The sequence below is a fragment of the Carettochelys insculpta genome, chromosome 10 (assembly GCF_033958435.1).
Source record: "Carettochelys insculpta isolate YL-2023 chromosome 10, ASM3395843v1, whole genome shotgun sequence".
NCBI classification, from domain to species: domain Eukaryota; kingdom Metazoa; phylum Chordata; order Testudines; family Carettochelyidae; genus Carettochelys; species Carettochelys insculpta.
In genome coordinates this window covers 1,503,849-1,519,600 of record NC_134146.1, presented here as the reverse complement: position 1 = coordinate 1,519,600, position 15,752 = coordinate 1,503,849, and the positions used below count along the sequence as shown (strand labels likewise).

Sequence of the window (15,752 nt, the reverse complement as noted above, 5' to 3'; positions counted from 1 at the left end):
AATAAGATGGTCTCATGTTTACTCATCCACTCTTAATACAGATCACTGCTTCTAATTAAAGACTTATTTTCAGATACACAGCTTTAGAGTGCATGGCTAAACTTCACTAATGCAACAAACCAAAGCAGCAGAAAACTTTTCATTTGGGACACGTTTTCTCAAAATTCAACCATTTTAAAAACAGCATCACAAAGAAATTGGTTTGGGGGTAACAGCATAGTTCCTTAAATCTTCCATTCCTAGTGATTCTACCCATTAAATGCATCATTTTAAGAATGAGGAGGGGAAAAAAACCAGAAAGCTACAAATAAGCATATTTCTATAATACTGAAGTAACAAAATGCTTACCAGTGAGAGGGTGAAAAAATGTAAAACCTCTCTGTAATGAATGCATTTGCCATAAAGTCAATCATCCAGGAGAAGACCTGAAAGGGCATGCATGTCAGCAGGATGATAAATCTCAATGAGCAAACCAACCCTTTGATGATTGTCCCTCCTGTGTAAAATAAGGGATGAGTTCTTGCCCCAGATTTATACTATTCAAAATAAAAGGACAACTGGTTTTCTTTACTCTGAGTGATGAGTTCAAGGTGGTAAAAATGCCTCAAGAATTCTTTATTTAGCTTTTGCCATACAAACAACAGATTCATCATCACGTTTCGCTCTAGAACAGCATTTCTCAAACTGGATGTCCTGACCAAAAAGGGGGTCATCAACAAGGCTATGTCATAGGGGAATTATGAGACCCACTCTTTTGGCCTATTTATTGGTCATCTCAAAGCAAGATTACCACGCATTCAGGTTTTCCTGGACACCACCTCTTTTTTGGTCCTCTGATCACCATCAGAATAGATTTTTGAAATAGGAACCCATGTTCATGACTTGGTATTGCCACCTTATTTCTGTGCTGCCCTCATAGCAGCCTCCTGAAGAGCTGGCCGGGCACCCAGTTCCCAGTAGCAGTGCAGAAGTGAGAGTTTCATGGGATGGTATCGCCTTCAGAGCTGGGTGGCTGGAGAATGATGGTGCTGTATCCCCCACTTCACCCTATAACCCTGGTAGTGTCCTCTATTGAGGCACCTGAAATATGGTAACTCTGCAGGAGAAGAGGGTCATCACAATATGCAATATTTTCAAAGTGGGGGCAGCAAAAAAAATTTGAGTACCTCTGCTCTGGAGCCTCTTATTAAGAGGGGAACTTTAAAGGTACCCAAAATCTTTAGTTTTCACATCAAGAGCCACAGAGTGGCAGAGAGAAGCCTATGCAGTACTGCACACACTGCAATACAGTCTTCAAAATCAATATCAACTCATCTCCTGGTATGAAACTTGAACCAATATCTTTCTGGTTCTTTGGGAGCGTGCCCCCAACAGAGTCAGCCACCCGTGAGATTTTGTGTGTTTCAAAAAGTACACAAGTACATAGACACACAGTTACACACTCTTCACAATCATCAGTCAAGTTCTCTCCCTCTGTCTTTTTAAAATACTCACTCCAAAAATCAAATAGCAGAAGTCAGTCAAAGTAGCCCTCACTTTTTGGCCAGTTGGACTTAATGAAACTCCTCTGATTCAACACTCTCAAAACTGCTACTTCAGCTTCCCCACCAATGCCTCCTGAGTGCCATTATTACAATAGACAAACATTTCCTTTCATATTGTAGCACAGTTTATTTTAATATTTTGTACAACTAGCATTGGTCTCCAGTAATAAGTTATAAGAAGTGTACACAAGAAAGATGTTCCCAATCCCTACCCCCAACAAAATAAATGTTCAGCTTCCACCATTTCTAATTTATAGGGAAAGAGAGAGTAAGACATTACTTGAAAAACAAAGGGAAACCAAATTCATGAACAAAAGCTCTCTGGAAAAGTTCTTGGGATTAGCTATATCTACTTGGATTCCATAAACAAGTACAGAGGCCACACCTTCTGAGATTCACTGAAAGCACATTAATCTAACTGAAGCTCTTCTTTCATTTTAGGACAGTTTTTAAAACTGATGCCATAATGTTCTGCTGTACGGAAAACACAGTGCACAGTCTAGTACAAATAGCAAATGTTTGTAACAGTTTTTTTTTCCCTAAAAGCTATTCAAATCTACCAATCTGACTTCATACAACATTTCCATCTTTAAGTTCCCTGTTTTAAAAGTTCTTTCATGTCATAATGTGCATTTTGTTTTCGAACAGGATCAACTGACCTCAACCGATCTCCCTATAAGTAACAGATGATACGGAAAACAAATAAATATTTTAAAACCTTCAAGTGGCAACAATGTACACAGTCTGTGTTAGGGCATAAGCCTGTTATATTTTATCCAAAAAGCATGCCAAGCCTAGTTCTTCAGGAGCGCTCCAGTTATTCCCGACAGCTACCTGCACCTTATCTCCTGGCTTCACCAAATTACAGAAAAAAATCAAAATCAATAAGTTAAGAATTTCCTGTCATGCCCATACACAGAGAACTCAAAGATAGGTCTGAGATTAAATTATTCATATTCTCTTGGAGACATATTAAAGATTTGTACAAACGTTTCCCTTCTCCATCCCTCAAAGCATTTTGCCTATAGCCCTGAATCTGTTAAGATATTTCTCCAAGCTGCACAGAGCTATAAACAAACAAGAAATAAAATTTTAGTACCAAGAGGCAGCCTCAGGGCTTAGAGATTAAGATGTTACTTCTAGGTTGTAGGCTAACTTTGCATTTTTATCATGAAGGCTGGCAGTTTTCTGAATCATTGCTTAGCTTTCAACCACTGGAGAAGGCAGCTGCTACAGCACCTACATATTCTCCCTTGGGGCACAAGTGATTGAGCCTTCTCAGATCCCAGGAGGACTGTAATTCTGACAAGTTTGTGAACATAGTTTTTAGGAGAATGAAATGGTGAAAACTCCACACACTGGACCTGATCCAGAATTCCTGTCAGAGGCAGGTGCAAGTTGGACTATGGCCAGCTGTAGGTGGACGGAGCCCATTCCTGGATATTTGGATCATTATTTTTTTTAAACAACTCAATTTAAGCCAAGACAAAGGAAGCCTCGAATCCTTATAAAGCATTTTAACAGGAAAATTTACTTGGAAAGATTCAGTACACAATATTAGAAAATGTATGACTTCATAAATATTGTTGTTTCAGCATCAAGAGGAAGATCAACCCAATAAACAGGTTTGCATCCCCTTGTCAACAGAGAATCAAGATTTACGGCAAAATAAAAACTCCTGGGAGACTTCTTTTTGTGACAGAAAGCAAACAAAAACCACTCGAGACAGGGAAACTTTCTGCCACACCCAAATGAGCCTATGAAGCACCTTCTTCCACAAAAGCATCCCAAGATGCTTTCCACCACTCTCATGTATGCTGTCTCTCTCAAAAGAGGCTGTCCTGATACCATGTAGTGGTTTCTCCCTGTACAAATTATATCCAAGTTTGGAACAAAGTCAACCTTTTGTTTTGTTTAACAGAATTTTTACGTGTTCTGTATATACAAGCTTTAAAATACATTTAAAAATAGCTGCACACATTTTATATCTCACTATATAAGAGAAGTGCAGTCTAGGCAGACCATGCTTCTCAGCATGTTAAAAATATAAATAAAACCCAACCAGTCTTTCCCCTCTGGCAGCTACACTGGCCAGCCGGGAGGGAGGGAAGGCAGGAACACATTTTTAAAATGGGAGTCTTTCACAAAACACGCTACCTACAAATCTCAGGTTAATTTCCTCCAGCGCTTCTATAAAACCTTTCCTTTTGTATCTGAGCTCACATACGGCCATTTTAGCAATGAAATCTGTTGCAACATGCATGTGTTAACTGCCCACTCTACCAACTTCAACCCTGAGGATTTTTCTGGCCTGACAGAAAAAGGAAATGTAACAATTCCTGCAGTATGGCTGGTCTCCAAATCACAAATCTTTGTTTTCCTGGATGTTTCTTGAACATGCGCCCATATTTATTTCAAGTTCATGTTTCCCTCTAACCAACATGCAGATTTCTCCTCCAAATCTTCCACATCTTGATGTTCAAATTAAACAATGTCATCCATCTAGAGGTTTCCCCAAGTAGACCAAAGTCACTTCTGTGTTGCCATACACAGCAGACACTGCTGGATATAGGCAGGTCTTTGGCAAGCCTCTGAAAGCAACTCCCAAAAACTCATAGCCCCGCTCAAAGGCTAATGTCTTGTCTTCCATGTCCAAGATGACTCGAATCCTCTCACCTATCTGCAAAAAGAGATAGGAAGAAGAGTCAGGAAATAGTTAGAGGAAGAACTAATAAAGAGAAATACAACAAAATTGCACATAGAGTACAACAGGAGACCTTAGGAGGACATTTTTCTATTTCTAAATATAAATGAAATAATTTTTCTGGGGCAGCATCAGTTTCACTGACATGCATAAGTTTCTATATAGCTGCATAGAAATTTTCAAGGTAACAGTGTTTGTTTAATCACCACAATGTTAAATGCCCCATATATGGTTCAACCACTAAATGTGACCATTCACATAAGACTGTTCTGGTAGTAAGAATTAATACACTGCATAATATCTACTTTAGTCTTGTATGGTATGTAGCGATTTTGTAATTGCCTCCACCTCATAGTTCCTATGACTGAACACAGCTTTCATTCTGATAAACAGGAAAGGCCTTTGCACAGAGACGCTGAAGACATGGAACTGTTTTTAAGAAAATAGGTGCTATATGCCAGGTGCACTGAAACACTTGTTTGGCCAAGGGTGCACTCTGAGCATTAGCATTACACTCTTCTTTACCAGTAGCAGAGAGCTTGCCATGTTAACAAGCAGTCACATAGCACTTTAAAGACTAAAAAAATAACTGAGTGATGAGCTTTTATGGGACAGACCCACTTCTTCAAATGTGGAGACAGTGCTATACTGGAAATGGCATGATGGTTTTATAACACAGAGATACAAAAAAATGTAAATAAAAACTGATAAAAAAAGATACGTAGGGCAGAAGGCAGAAGATTCTCTCCCCTTCTTCCTCACTCCCCACCTTCTGCTCTATGCATCTGATTTGTCAGTTTTTATTTCAATTTTATTTGCATCTCTGTGTTATAAAACCATTGTACCATTTCCAGTACAGCACAATCTCCAGATCTGAAAAAGTGACTCTGCCCCATGAAAGATCATCACCTAATAAATTATTCTGTTAGTCTTCAAAGTGCCACATGACTGCTTTTTTGTTTTCTTATTTACCAATAAAGCAGGAAATTGCAAAACTACGTGTAGGCTTTTCACATTTGTTTTTTGTCAAATAAAAAAAAAAAAAGACATCTGAGAGCAATAAACATTGAATGCACCAAGAAAATCACAGATCAGCATATAAACATGATATTGCACGTCAGCTCATTTGCCTAGAGCATGATTTAAAATTTAAATAAGTCACAGCTCCCAACACCAAGCAGTAACATGATACTGCATAAGCTTCTATTTTGTGGACAAGTCAAGTCACCCTCAAATGCAGTCAGGCTCCTTTTACCTCAAAGAGAACACTTAAGCATCTGTATCCTGTATAGTCTTAATAAGAGGAAAGATTTTATTATATGCTTTATTTAAGCAAACATCAAGTTGAAATCAAGTCAAATTAACAATCAACGAGATTTTGTCTATACCATAACCCTGAGTCTTCATAGCTATGTTTACACCAAGAGGTATATTTTAACTTATTAATACTGATCTTGTAATGCCGGATTTTATAAATTTGGGTTTGACTAATCCTCACTGCCCCACATGCTCCTCACAAAATCAACTTATTGCTGCGACACTCAATTGGCAAATCGACTGTTGCAGTAGTACACTGTGGGAACCTATCCCACAGATCCTTCATCCACGCAGCATTCTGGGTATGCTTGCTGGGCTTTGAGATCATCTTCCCACACTGCATTGACCTCATTCCCCTCCCATGTTAAGCAAGCGTCTATTTTGCCAGTTGGAAGGAAGGAAAAGTAGGGCATTGCAAAGATGGCAAAGTTAACACAAATCTCTGTCTTCTGTAACTGAATTACCAAGGATTTCATAAGAATTACCAAGTGTGTGTCTTCTCAACTGGCTATCCATTGATTGCCCACCCCCTACCACCAATTGCATCTGGTCCCTGAAAATAACACAGGGACAATGAAAAACAAAGAAAGAGTTGCTAGTAAAGATTTGAGAGAAAGGAGAGTTGCTAAGGGGAGGGTATTTGGCTTCCCTGTTCATTATACAGCTTCTGTACATAGTCTGTATTCTCAGCTGACCGCCCCCCATGCCCCTCCCTGAGTGCAAGAGGTACAGAGTTAGAAGAAAGAGGATAGAAAAGGCTAGGAAAAAATATTTTTGTCCTCCCTCTTCACTACACAGAATTTGCTAACAAGAGGGATGGCAGCAAGCACCCAAAAATCTTGGAAGTGGAATATTGCGCATGCAGGGGATTGGACTCAATCACCTATTGAGGTCCCTTCCAGTTCTATGACACTGGTGCGTGTGTGTGTGTATTATATATCTATGGCACCTTTTTGCCTCCAGACACAGTGGTTAGCCGTGGTGGTGAGGATCTACGGGCAGCATTTGCGTCTGCAGCTTCTCTCATGGCTTACCCATCCAATATTGGATTTGCACAGTCGACTGCAATAACCATGTCAGTCCATTTCCTGAATTCTTGAGTCTAAGAGCTCTTCCTTCCAGGACGAAGTCTTTTGCATGGCTTGCACATATGCACATATGCTATTCCCTGTCGTAGCAACACTGCCATGTATTTTGTTCTGGTGATGTAGAGTTCCAGGATTTTGGATCGATGTTGAATTTTTTCATGAAGTTTTTGCACATATCCTCGAATCTTAGTTTTGGCCTTCCTTTTGTTCTCAATGCACATGCCTGTTCACTGAAGAGGATTTCTTTGGGAAGACGATTGTTACCCATCCTTCTCACATGACCAAGCCAATGTAGTTATCTGCTGTAGAGGATCGCTATGAGGCTGGGTATGCCTGATCTCAACAGGACATCTGCATTTGAAACTTTACCTTGCCAGCTGATATTCATAATTCTGCAGAGACAGGGAAGCTGTTCAGTATTTTCTCCTGGTTCGAGCAGGTGGCCCATGCCTCAGAACCATATAGCAGGATACTCAATACACATACCTGGTAGATAAGTATCTTTGTTTTCACTGTCTGCTTAGGATTGTTCCATGCTCGTTTCGTAAATCTGCCAAAAATAGTAGCTGCCTTCCTGATTCTGATGTTCAGTTCTTCGTCCATGGCTAAGTTTGTGGTGACAGTAGATCCAAGGTAACAGAATTGTTGAACCACATCTAATGGGCTGTTATCCAGAATGACACTGGGTTGCTAAGTTGTACCTTGAGTGAATACAACAGTTTTCTTCATGCTTATGTCGAGGGAAAACAACTCTCAGGCTCTGGACAGAGAATCCATCGGTGACTGCAGCATGTCTTCATTATAAGTGACGAGAGCTGCACCATCTGCAAAGAGGAGTTCCCTAAGGAGTCCTTTCTTGACCTTAGTTTTGGCCTTGAGTCTTGCCAGATTGTGGAGAGAGCCATCTAATCTTGCGTGGAGAAATAAAACACTGCGTGAGTTTTGAAATGCACAATTTAGCAGAACGGAGAAGAATATGCCAAAGAGAGCAGGGGCAAGAATACACCCTTGTCTGACTCTGCTGTTCATTGCAAACGATTCTGATGGAGATCCATCATGTTGCACTGCTGCTTTTCACGTTTTCACAAATGGACGTTATGAGTTTGAGTAGGGTTGGAGGGCAGCCAATCTTGGTTAACACTCTGTATAGTCCTGGTCTACTAACCGCGTCAAACGCCTCTGTTAAGTCCACAAATCCTATGAATAACGGCTTTCCTTGTTCTCTGCATTTTTCCTGTAGTTGTTGGAGCGAGAAAGTCATGTCCATGGTAGACCTGCCAGCTCTGAAGCCCCATTCTGCTTCTGGATAGACTCAATCTGCAATTATATTCTTGAAGCTCTGCTCCAAGTCAGGATATGTCAACATCATCAATGTTCATGCACCCATGTTGGCGTCATGCACCAAACACAAGGACTGCTTTAATTATAATCTTCAGAAAGCTATTGACTCCTTTCCAACTGGTGAACAACTGTACATCCTTGGCGATGTCAACGCATGAGTTGGACGTGACCGTCAGTCCTGGCCTGTCTGCCTTGGTCATGATGGTATTGGGAAAATGGAACGAAAATGGTCAAAGGCTTCTCGAATTTAGCTCTCAGAATCAACTCTGCATCACTAATACTTTCTTTAACTTGAAAGACTGTCACAAGGTTTCATGGCGCCACCCCAGATCTGGTCACTGACATCAACATGACCTTGTACTGGTACGTAGGAAACACCTCCACACCATCAAATGTACACGCATGTACCACAGCACAGATTGTGACACTGATCACTCCTTGATCAGCAGCAGAGTGAAAACTGTCCCAAAGAAACTCTATATAACAAAGGAATGCAGTAAGCCAAAGATCAATAACCTCAATGCCAGAGATGCATTGAAATGCTCTTTGCAGACACAGGTATATCTCCACATAAAATTGCTCTATTGTCTTTCCAAAACGTGATGTCAGTGAAATCTTATACACTGAACTTATAACGGAAACAGGAATCTCAACTGTATATCTCAAATGCACATTTAACGCAGGAGGGCCAGTTGAAGTAGTTCCTCCGTACTGCAGCAAGTACCCAAATATCTTAGCTGCCAGGGAAGACTTCCCCCGAGGGCAGCCAGCCCCCTGGGTCCTTTTTAGGGGATGGGGGGGTTTCAGTGTGAGGCCTGTTCAATAGACCCCGCCATGCGGCAGCAAACCCTCAAAAATCTTAGCCATCGGGGAGACTTTGCCTGGTGGCAACAGGTCCCTCAGGTCCTTGTTGGGGCATGGGGCATAGAGGGCCAGCTGAAGTAGCCTCTCCATGCGACGGAAAGGCTCTGAAAATCTTAGCCACCAGGGGAGACCTCCCCCCCCCAGCAGCAGAAAGGCTCTAAAAATATTTTTGGGGGGGGGGGGCGAGTTGAAGTAGTCCCCCTGCGTGGCAGCAAGCCCCCAAAAATCTCAGCTGCTGAGAGACACTTCCCCCCGCTGGTTGCAAGCCCCGAAATTCTTTCCTACCCTGGGAGCCCTAAACACACGCAAACCAGGACATGGTGCTGCCTGGCACCAAGGTCAACACCAGCCAGCAGGCACTTCCTTTTATTGGGCTGGGGGCTACCCATGTGATGTGGCTGAGCATGGGAAAGACCCTGACTGAGCAGTGCCTGGGTAGGGGGGAGGGGGCACCCACAAATGTAAACAGCTGAGGAGAAGTTTCTTGGCCTCTTATGCAAGCACGACCCCTATAACAGCCTTGCTGGCACCAGGCAAGGCAGAAAAAATATCAAGTGTAGAGACAAAAAACACAAACTCCATGCTAGGGCCATTTGTAATGGGTAGATGCACTCCCAGCGCTAATAGCAAAGAAAGAAAGACGGACATTTCTCCGGCTCTCATACCAACATGACCTCACAGCGGCAGGCTTCCTAGTCCCAATTGAAATTCACAGTCTTCCTTTTACCTAATCCCTGCACACCTGGAGAGCAGAGGCCAGAGCAGAGGACTGAGGGCATACGAGACACCTCTGGAACTTAATAAATTTGATTCTAAGACATGGTGCTTCCACATTGGCCTTTAACCGAACTTTTAAATTTGAGCTTCACACCCAGAGGGTACTGATGATATTATGGTATCGATATTAGTGCTCCTTAAATTGAGCTAATGGTATTTGCAGTGAAGACAGTCACATGCTAATATCGAGCCAACTGCCTCAAATCTGAGTTTATATCAAAGGGTAGAGGCAGCCTATGACAATTTTTATGGTGTTAGGTTCTTCCACTCCCTCCCTTCCTGTCTGTGTGAAAGGTCAAACACTAAAGGAATCTGACCACAAAAACTAAATAGGTAGAGGGACCACACACAATACAGTCAAATGCAGAAAAAATAATTTCGCTGATCTGTAAATTACAGTAATCTTACGTTTTCTCATAAGACGGGGGCAGGGGAGCAAAGCCTGCAGGTAAGTGGAGAGCATGGATACCTGGAAGATGAACTTGAAATGGGAGGGAGTATGGGCTACACTGGGAGAGTAAAAAGAGGGCCAGGGCAAAACTGGGAGGCAAGACCAAATCAATGTCTGAGATGCCTATATACAAATGCAAGAAGTATGGGAAATAAACAAGAAGAACTGGAAGTACTAATAAATGAATACAACTATGATATTGTTGGCATCACAGAAACTTGGTGGGATAATACTCATGATTGGAATGTTGGTATTGAAGGGTACAGCCTGCTTATGAAGGACAGACAGGGAAAGAAGGGAGGAGGTGTTGCCTTGTGTATTAAAAATGTACACACTTGGACAGAGGTGGAGATGGGCGTAGGAGATGGACAGGTTGAAAGTCTCTGGGTTAGACTCAGAGGAGTAAAAAACAAGGATGAGGTCCTACTAGGCGTCTACTACAGGCCCCCTAGCCGGGTGGAAGAGGTAGATGAGGCTCTCTTTAAACAGCTAACAAAATCATCCAGGGCCCAGAATTTGGTGGTGATGGGGGACTTCAACTATCCAGGTATATGTTGGGAAAATAGTACAGCAGGGGACAGACTGTCCAATAAATTCTTGGATTGCATTGCAGACAACTTTTTATTCCAAAAGGTTGCAAAAGCTACCGGGGGGAAGCTGTTCTAGATTTAATTTTAACAAATAGGGAGGAAATTATTAAGAATCTGAAAGTGATCATGAAATCATAGAGTTCACAATTCTAAGGAAGGGTAGAAGGGAAAACAGTACAATAGAGATAATGGATTTCAGGAAGGCAGATTTTGGTAAACTCAGACAGCTGGTACGTAAGGTCCCATGGGAAGCTAAACTGAGGGGAAAAACGGCTGAGGAGAGTTGGCAGTTTTTCAAAGGGACATTATTAAGGGCCCAAAAGCAAGCTATCCCGCTGCGTAGGAAAGATAGAAAACATGGCAAAAGACTGCCTTGGCTTAACCAGGAGATCTTGCATGATCTCAAACTAAAAAAGGAATCCTACAAGGAATGGAAACTAGGACAAATTACAAAGGATGAATATAGGCAAACAACACGAGCATGCAGGAGCAAGATTAGAAAGGCTAAGGCACAAAATGAGCTCAAGCTAGCTACGAGCATAAAGGGAAAGAAGAAGGCTTTTTACAAATACATTGATAACAAGAGGAAGAACAAGGAGAGGGTAGGGCCATTGGTCAGTGACGAGGGAGAAACAGTAACAGGGAATTTGGAAATGGCAGAGATGTTTAATGATTTCTTTGTTTCGGTCTTCACTGAGAAATCTGAAGGAATGCCTGACATAGAGAATGCTAGTGAAAAAGAGGTAGGTTTAGAAGTTGAAATACGAAAAGAACAAATTAAAATTTACTTGGAAAAATTAGATGTCTGCAAATCACCAGGGCCTGATGAAGTGCATCCTAGAATCCTCAAGGAGCTGATAGAAGAGGTATCTGAGCCTTTAGCAATCATTTTTGGAAAATCATGGAGACGGGAGAGATTCCAGAAGACTGGAAAAGGGCAAATATAGTACCCATTTATAAAAAGGGGAACAAAAATAACCCGGGAAACTACAGGCCAGTCAGCTTAACTTCTGTGCCAGGAAAGATAATGGAGCAGGTCATTAAAGAAATCATCTGCAAGCCATTGGAAGGTGGTAAGGTGATAGGGAACAGCCAGCATGGTTTTGTTAAAAACAGATCATGTCAAACCAATCTAATACCTTTCTTTGATAGAATAACAAGCCTTGTGGATAAGGGAGAAGCGGTGGATGTGATATACCTAGACTTCAGTAAAGCATTTGACATGGTCTCACATAATACATTTATCAATAAACTACTCAAATACAACTTAGATGGGGCTACTATGAGGTGGGTGAACAACTGGCTGGATAACCGTACCCAGAGAGTAGTTATTAATGGTTTTCAATCCTGCTGGAAAAGTTGAAGATCAGACAGCTAGCAGAGGAGAAGCGAGCGCACAGAAAGCACAATAAGGACTTGCCAGACACCCACTACATCTGCAAGAGATGCAGCAAGGACTGTCACTCTCGTGTGGGTCTTCATAGTCACAATAGACGCTGTAAACAAAGTCCTCAATTGAAACTTTAAAGGGCGCGATCCATAGTCTATGCAGACTGAAGGATGCCTACTACTGGAAAAGTATAACTACTGGGGTTCCACAGGGGTCTGTTTTAGGACCGGTTCTGTTCAATATCTTCATTAACGATTTAGATATTGACATAGAAAGTACACTTATTAAGTTTGCAGATGTTACCAAGCTGGGAGGGGTTGCAACTTCTTTAGAGGATAGGGTCATAATTCAAAAGGATCTGGATAAACTGGAGAAATGGGCTGAGGTAAACAGGATGAAGTTTAATAAGGACAAATGCAAAATGCTCCACTTAGGAAGGAACAATCAGTGTCACACGTACAGAATGGGAAAGGACTGCCTAGGAATGAGTACAGCAGAAAGGGATCTAGGGGTTACAGTGGACCACAAGCTAAATAAGAGTCAACAGTGTGATGCTGTTGCAAAAAAAGCAAACATGATTCTAGGATGCATTAACAGGTGTGTTGTGAACAAGACACGAGAAGTCATTCTCCCGCTCTACTCCGCGCTGGTTAGGCCTCAGCTGGAGTAGTGTGTCCAGTTTTGGGCACCGCAGTTCAGGAAGGATGTGGAGAAATTGGAGAGGGTCCAGAGGAGAGCAACGAGAATGATCAAAGGTCTAGAGAACATGACCTATGAAGTAAGGCTGAAAGAACTGCGCTTGTTCAGTTTGGAAAAGAGAAGATTGAGGGGGGACATGATAGCAGTTTTCAGGTATCTAAAAGGGTGTCATAAGGCAGAGGGAGGGAACTTGTTCTTCCTTGCCTCTGAGGATAGAACAAGAGGCAATGGACTTAAATTGCAACAGGGGAGGTTCAGGTTGGACATTAGGAAAAAGTTCCTAACTGTCAGGGTGATCAAACACTGGAACGAATTGCCAAGGGAAGTGGTAGAATCTCCATCGCTGGAGATATTTAAGAAGAGGTTAGATAGATGGCTTTCAGGGATGGTCTAGAAAATGCTTGCTCCTGCCATGAGGGCGGGGGGCTGGACTCGATGGCCTCTGAAGGTCCCTTCCAGTCCTACTCTTCTACGATTCTATAAAAACAGAGATAAATGTCTTTTTTTTTTTTTTTTAACATTTAAGTGCCATTACACAGATCATGTTTGCTATATCATTCAAAGACAGCTAACTTTACTTACAGGAAGCATTTAGAAATATTATATACGTTGAACAATGTTCACCCACTGAAATGCTGTTACATCTTAAGTGCAACCATCACACAAAAGCACTATATAGCAGTGTAAATCAGGAAGAACAGCCTCTTCAACTGAAGTTGTAATGCCAGAAAAATCTAGTAGGCAGAACTTAGATGTCCAAAGGTGGAATTTAGCCAAAGTGACATACCACTATTCTGAGGGGGGAAAAAAAAAAAAGCCTCTCACACTTCAATTATGGCAAATTAGCTGAACATCAATGTTATGTCTAATCCAAAACATGTTATCTTGCAGAATACCAATTACTGAATTATCACCACTTGAACATCATTCAGGATTTCCTTGGAGAACATTTATCCACCCACAGATTAGACCCAGCACATTTAACATAAAGATGCACACACAAAAAAAAGTTTACCAAATAGTTCTGTTATTAGCAGACAAATCCATGGTTAAAACACATAGAATTCTCTTGTATCTCTTATTTAAAAAAATATAGCTGCCTTTCAGTAAACTTTATGAATGCTGGATAATTTCAGATAAGATCTGAAATCAAAAAGGTACAAGATTAATTTCATTCATCTCGATGAGACAATGCTGGATCCTGAATCGGTTCACCATTCAGTGATGTAATTTAAAAAAACTAGTAAATTAGGAAAGAAATTAAGGTAATAAGGTAAATCTTCCCTTCAAAAGGTACACATATTGTATACCCTGCCATGTAAGACCTGTTTAGGAAGCGCATATTTATAGAAACAGAAAAGGACCCTATTGAAAAAGAGTGTTAAGGCTTATTGAGCAATGAAGTCTTGTTCAACTCTTGCTGAAGGAGAAAGGTATTCACAGATGCAGTAAAACCTGTAGCTGGTGTTTCTTCTCACTCACCTGGTATTTTGGTGCATTATTGCACTGTGGGAAGCTGCCATTTACTTCTCCATTATGTAGCAAATTATTGTCCACCAGATTCCATCCCCAACTCTGGTCATCACTTCCGAGAAGGGCTACGTAGCCCTGACACTGCATGGGGGCCCGTTTCGTGGCAATTCCAATTACAGCCACCGTGCCAAGGGGGCCTTCCCACCAAACTTCCCAAGCATGGCGACCCTCGCTGAAACCAATCTTGGTCCTTGCCCCATCTGTGCTCTGAGCAATGGGGTTCCGGTGCAATGTAAATCCATTTTTCTTGATGTACACATTCCTGGAGCAGTCATTGGTGCTGAAAGCATGTTGAAAAGCCCGTACCTAAAACCACAAAAGAAGGGATTTTTGAGTGGAAGAAAATCATCATAAACAAATTAATTCGTTAACATCTTACACCTCATTCCCACCAAACGGGATGCTTTTAGAGACTCCAGCGAAGAAGCCAATGCAAGGGCATTCAGGCGAGTGGGTTTACAGGCTCAAGACTCTGGAGACCGGCAACCCGGACCGCCTGACACAGGGAGCAGCGAAGAGGTCTGAGGGCACTGGCAGGCAGCAGTAAGATAAACCCTCACAAGCCCGGTCTAGAACAGGGCAATTTTTCAAGCCGCCATCCCCGGGGGAGGCAGCCCCGGGCGGGCACCTCCCTCACACACAGGCACCAGAGCCCCTCGAACAGCTGACAGGACGCGGGGCAGGGTGTGCACTCCCTGTTAGAGCAAGGAGTCCTGTGGCGCCTTAGAGGCTAACCCATATTTTGGAGCATAAGCTTTCGTGGGCAAAGCCCACGAAAGCTTATGCTCCAAAATATGGGTTAGCCTCTAAGGCGCCACAGGACTCCTTGCGTGGGAAGACACAGACTAACTCGGCTACTATTCCCTGTCAGCTGAGCGCTGGGGCGGCGGTGCGCGGAACAAAGTTTACTCCGCCCTGCATGGACGGATCTCGAGGGAGCCCTGGAGCGGGGCGGCGGCTGGCTCCGGCCCGGCGCGGCCGCTCACCTTGCCCTTGTAGGTGGGCACGTTGCAGAGGATGTCGGTGCGCAGCGCCTCCTCGGCCAGGCTGCGCGCGGCCAGGCTGCGCCACACCTCGCTGTTCTCGTCGCCGTGCAGGACGCGGTGCCACAGGCGGCAGACCAGGGCGCAGCTCCGCAGCTCGCGCAGCTCCAGGTAGGAGAACACCAGCTCCAGCACCCGCCCGGGCAGCCGCCAGCCCGCGCCCCCCGCCGCGCCGCCGCCGCCGCCGCCGCCTCCCGCCGCCATCGCCTCAGCCGCCGCGAGCCCCCGAGGCGGCGCGAGCCGCACTCGCCAGCCTCGCGCGAGCCGGCGGCGGCGGCAGCAGCAGGCAGCAGCGCGCGTGCGGGAGCGGGAGCGGGAGCGAGAGCGAGAGCGAGAGCGAGAGCGAGAGCGGGAGGGGCGGGGCGGGGCGGGGCGGGGCTGGGGAAGCCGTTGGCCCTCCCCCGACGGGAG

General features: G+C 43.4%; 1 protein-coding gene across 1 annotated transcript; it reads right to left on the bottom strand.

The window, feature by feature from the left end:
* Window positions 1-402: 402 nt before the first annotated feature.
* On the bottom strand, window positions 403-15,665 carry FBXO45 (F-box protein 45). The gene is made up of 3 exons (XM_075003908.1): window positions 15,285-15,665; window positions 14,248-14,604; window positions 403-4,224 (listed from the first exon to the last, which is right to left on the bottom strand). The coding sequence occupies exons 1-3, from the start codon at window positions 15,543-15,545 to the stop codon at window positions 4,039-4,041; spliced, it is 804 nt and encodes a 267-aa protein (XP_074860009.1). The 5' UTR covers window positions 15,546-15,665; the 3' UTR covers window positions 403-4,038.
* Between the last annotated feature and the right edge of the window lie 87 nt (window positions 15,666-15,752).

Bases quoted from the DNA above. Each gene is read 5' to 3' on its own strand.
- FBXO45 (XM_075003908.1), bottom strand. From the start codon at position 15,545: ATGGCGGCGGGAGGCGGCGGCGGCGGCGGCGGCGCGGCGGGGGGCGCG. The intron at 14,605-15,284 runs GTGAGCGGCCGC...TTGTGGTTTTAG, and splicing joins TGCCCACCTACAAGGGCAAG to GTACGGGCTTTTCAACATGC. The intron at 4,225-14,247 runs GTGAGTGAGAAG...CTCTTTTTGCAG, and splicing joins ATAATGCACCAAAATACCAG to ATAGGTGAGAGGATTCGAGT.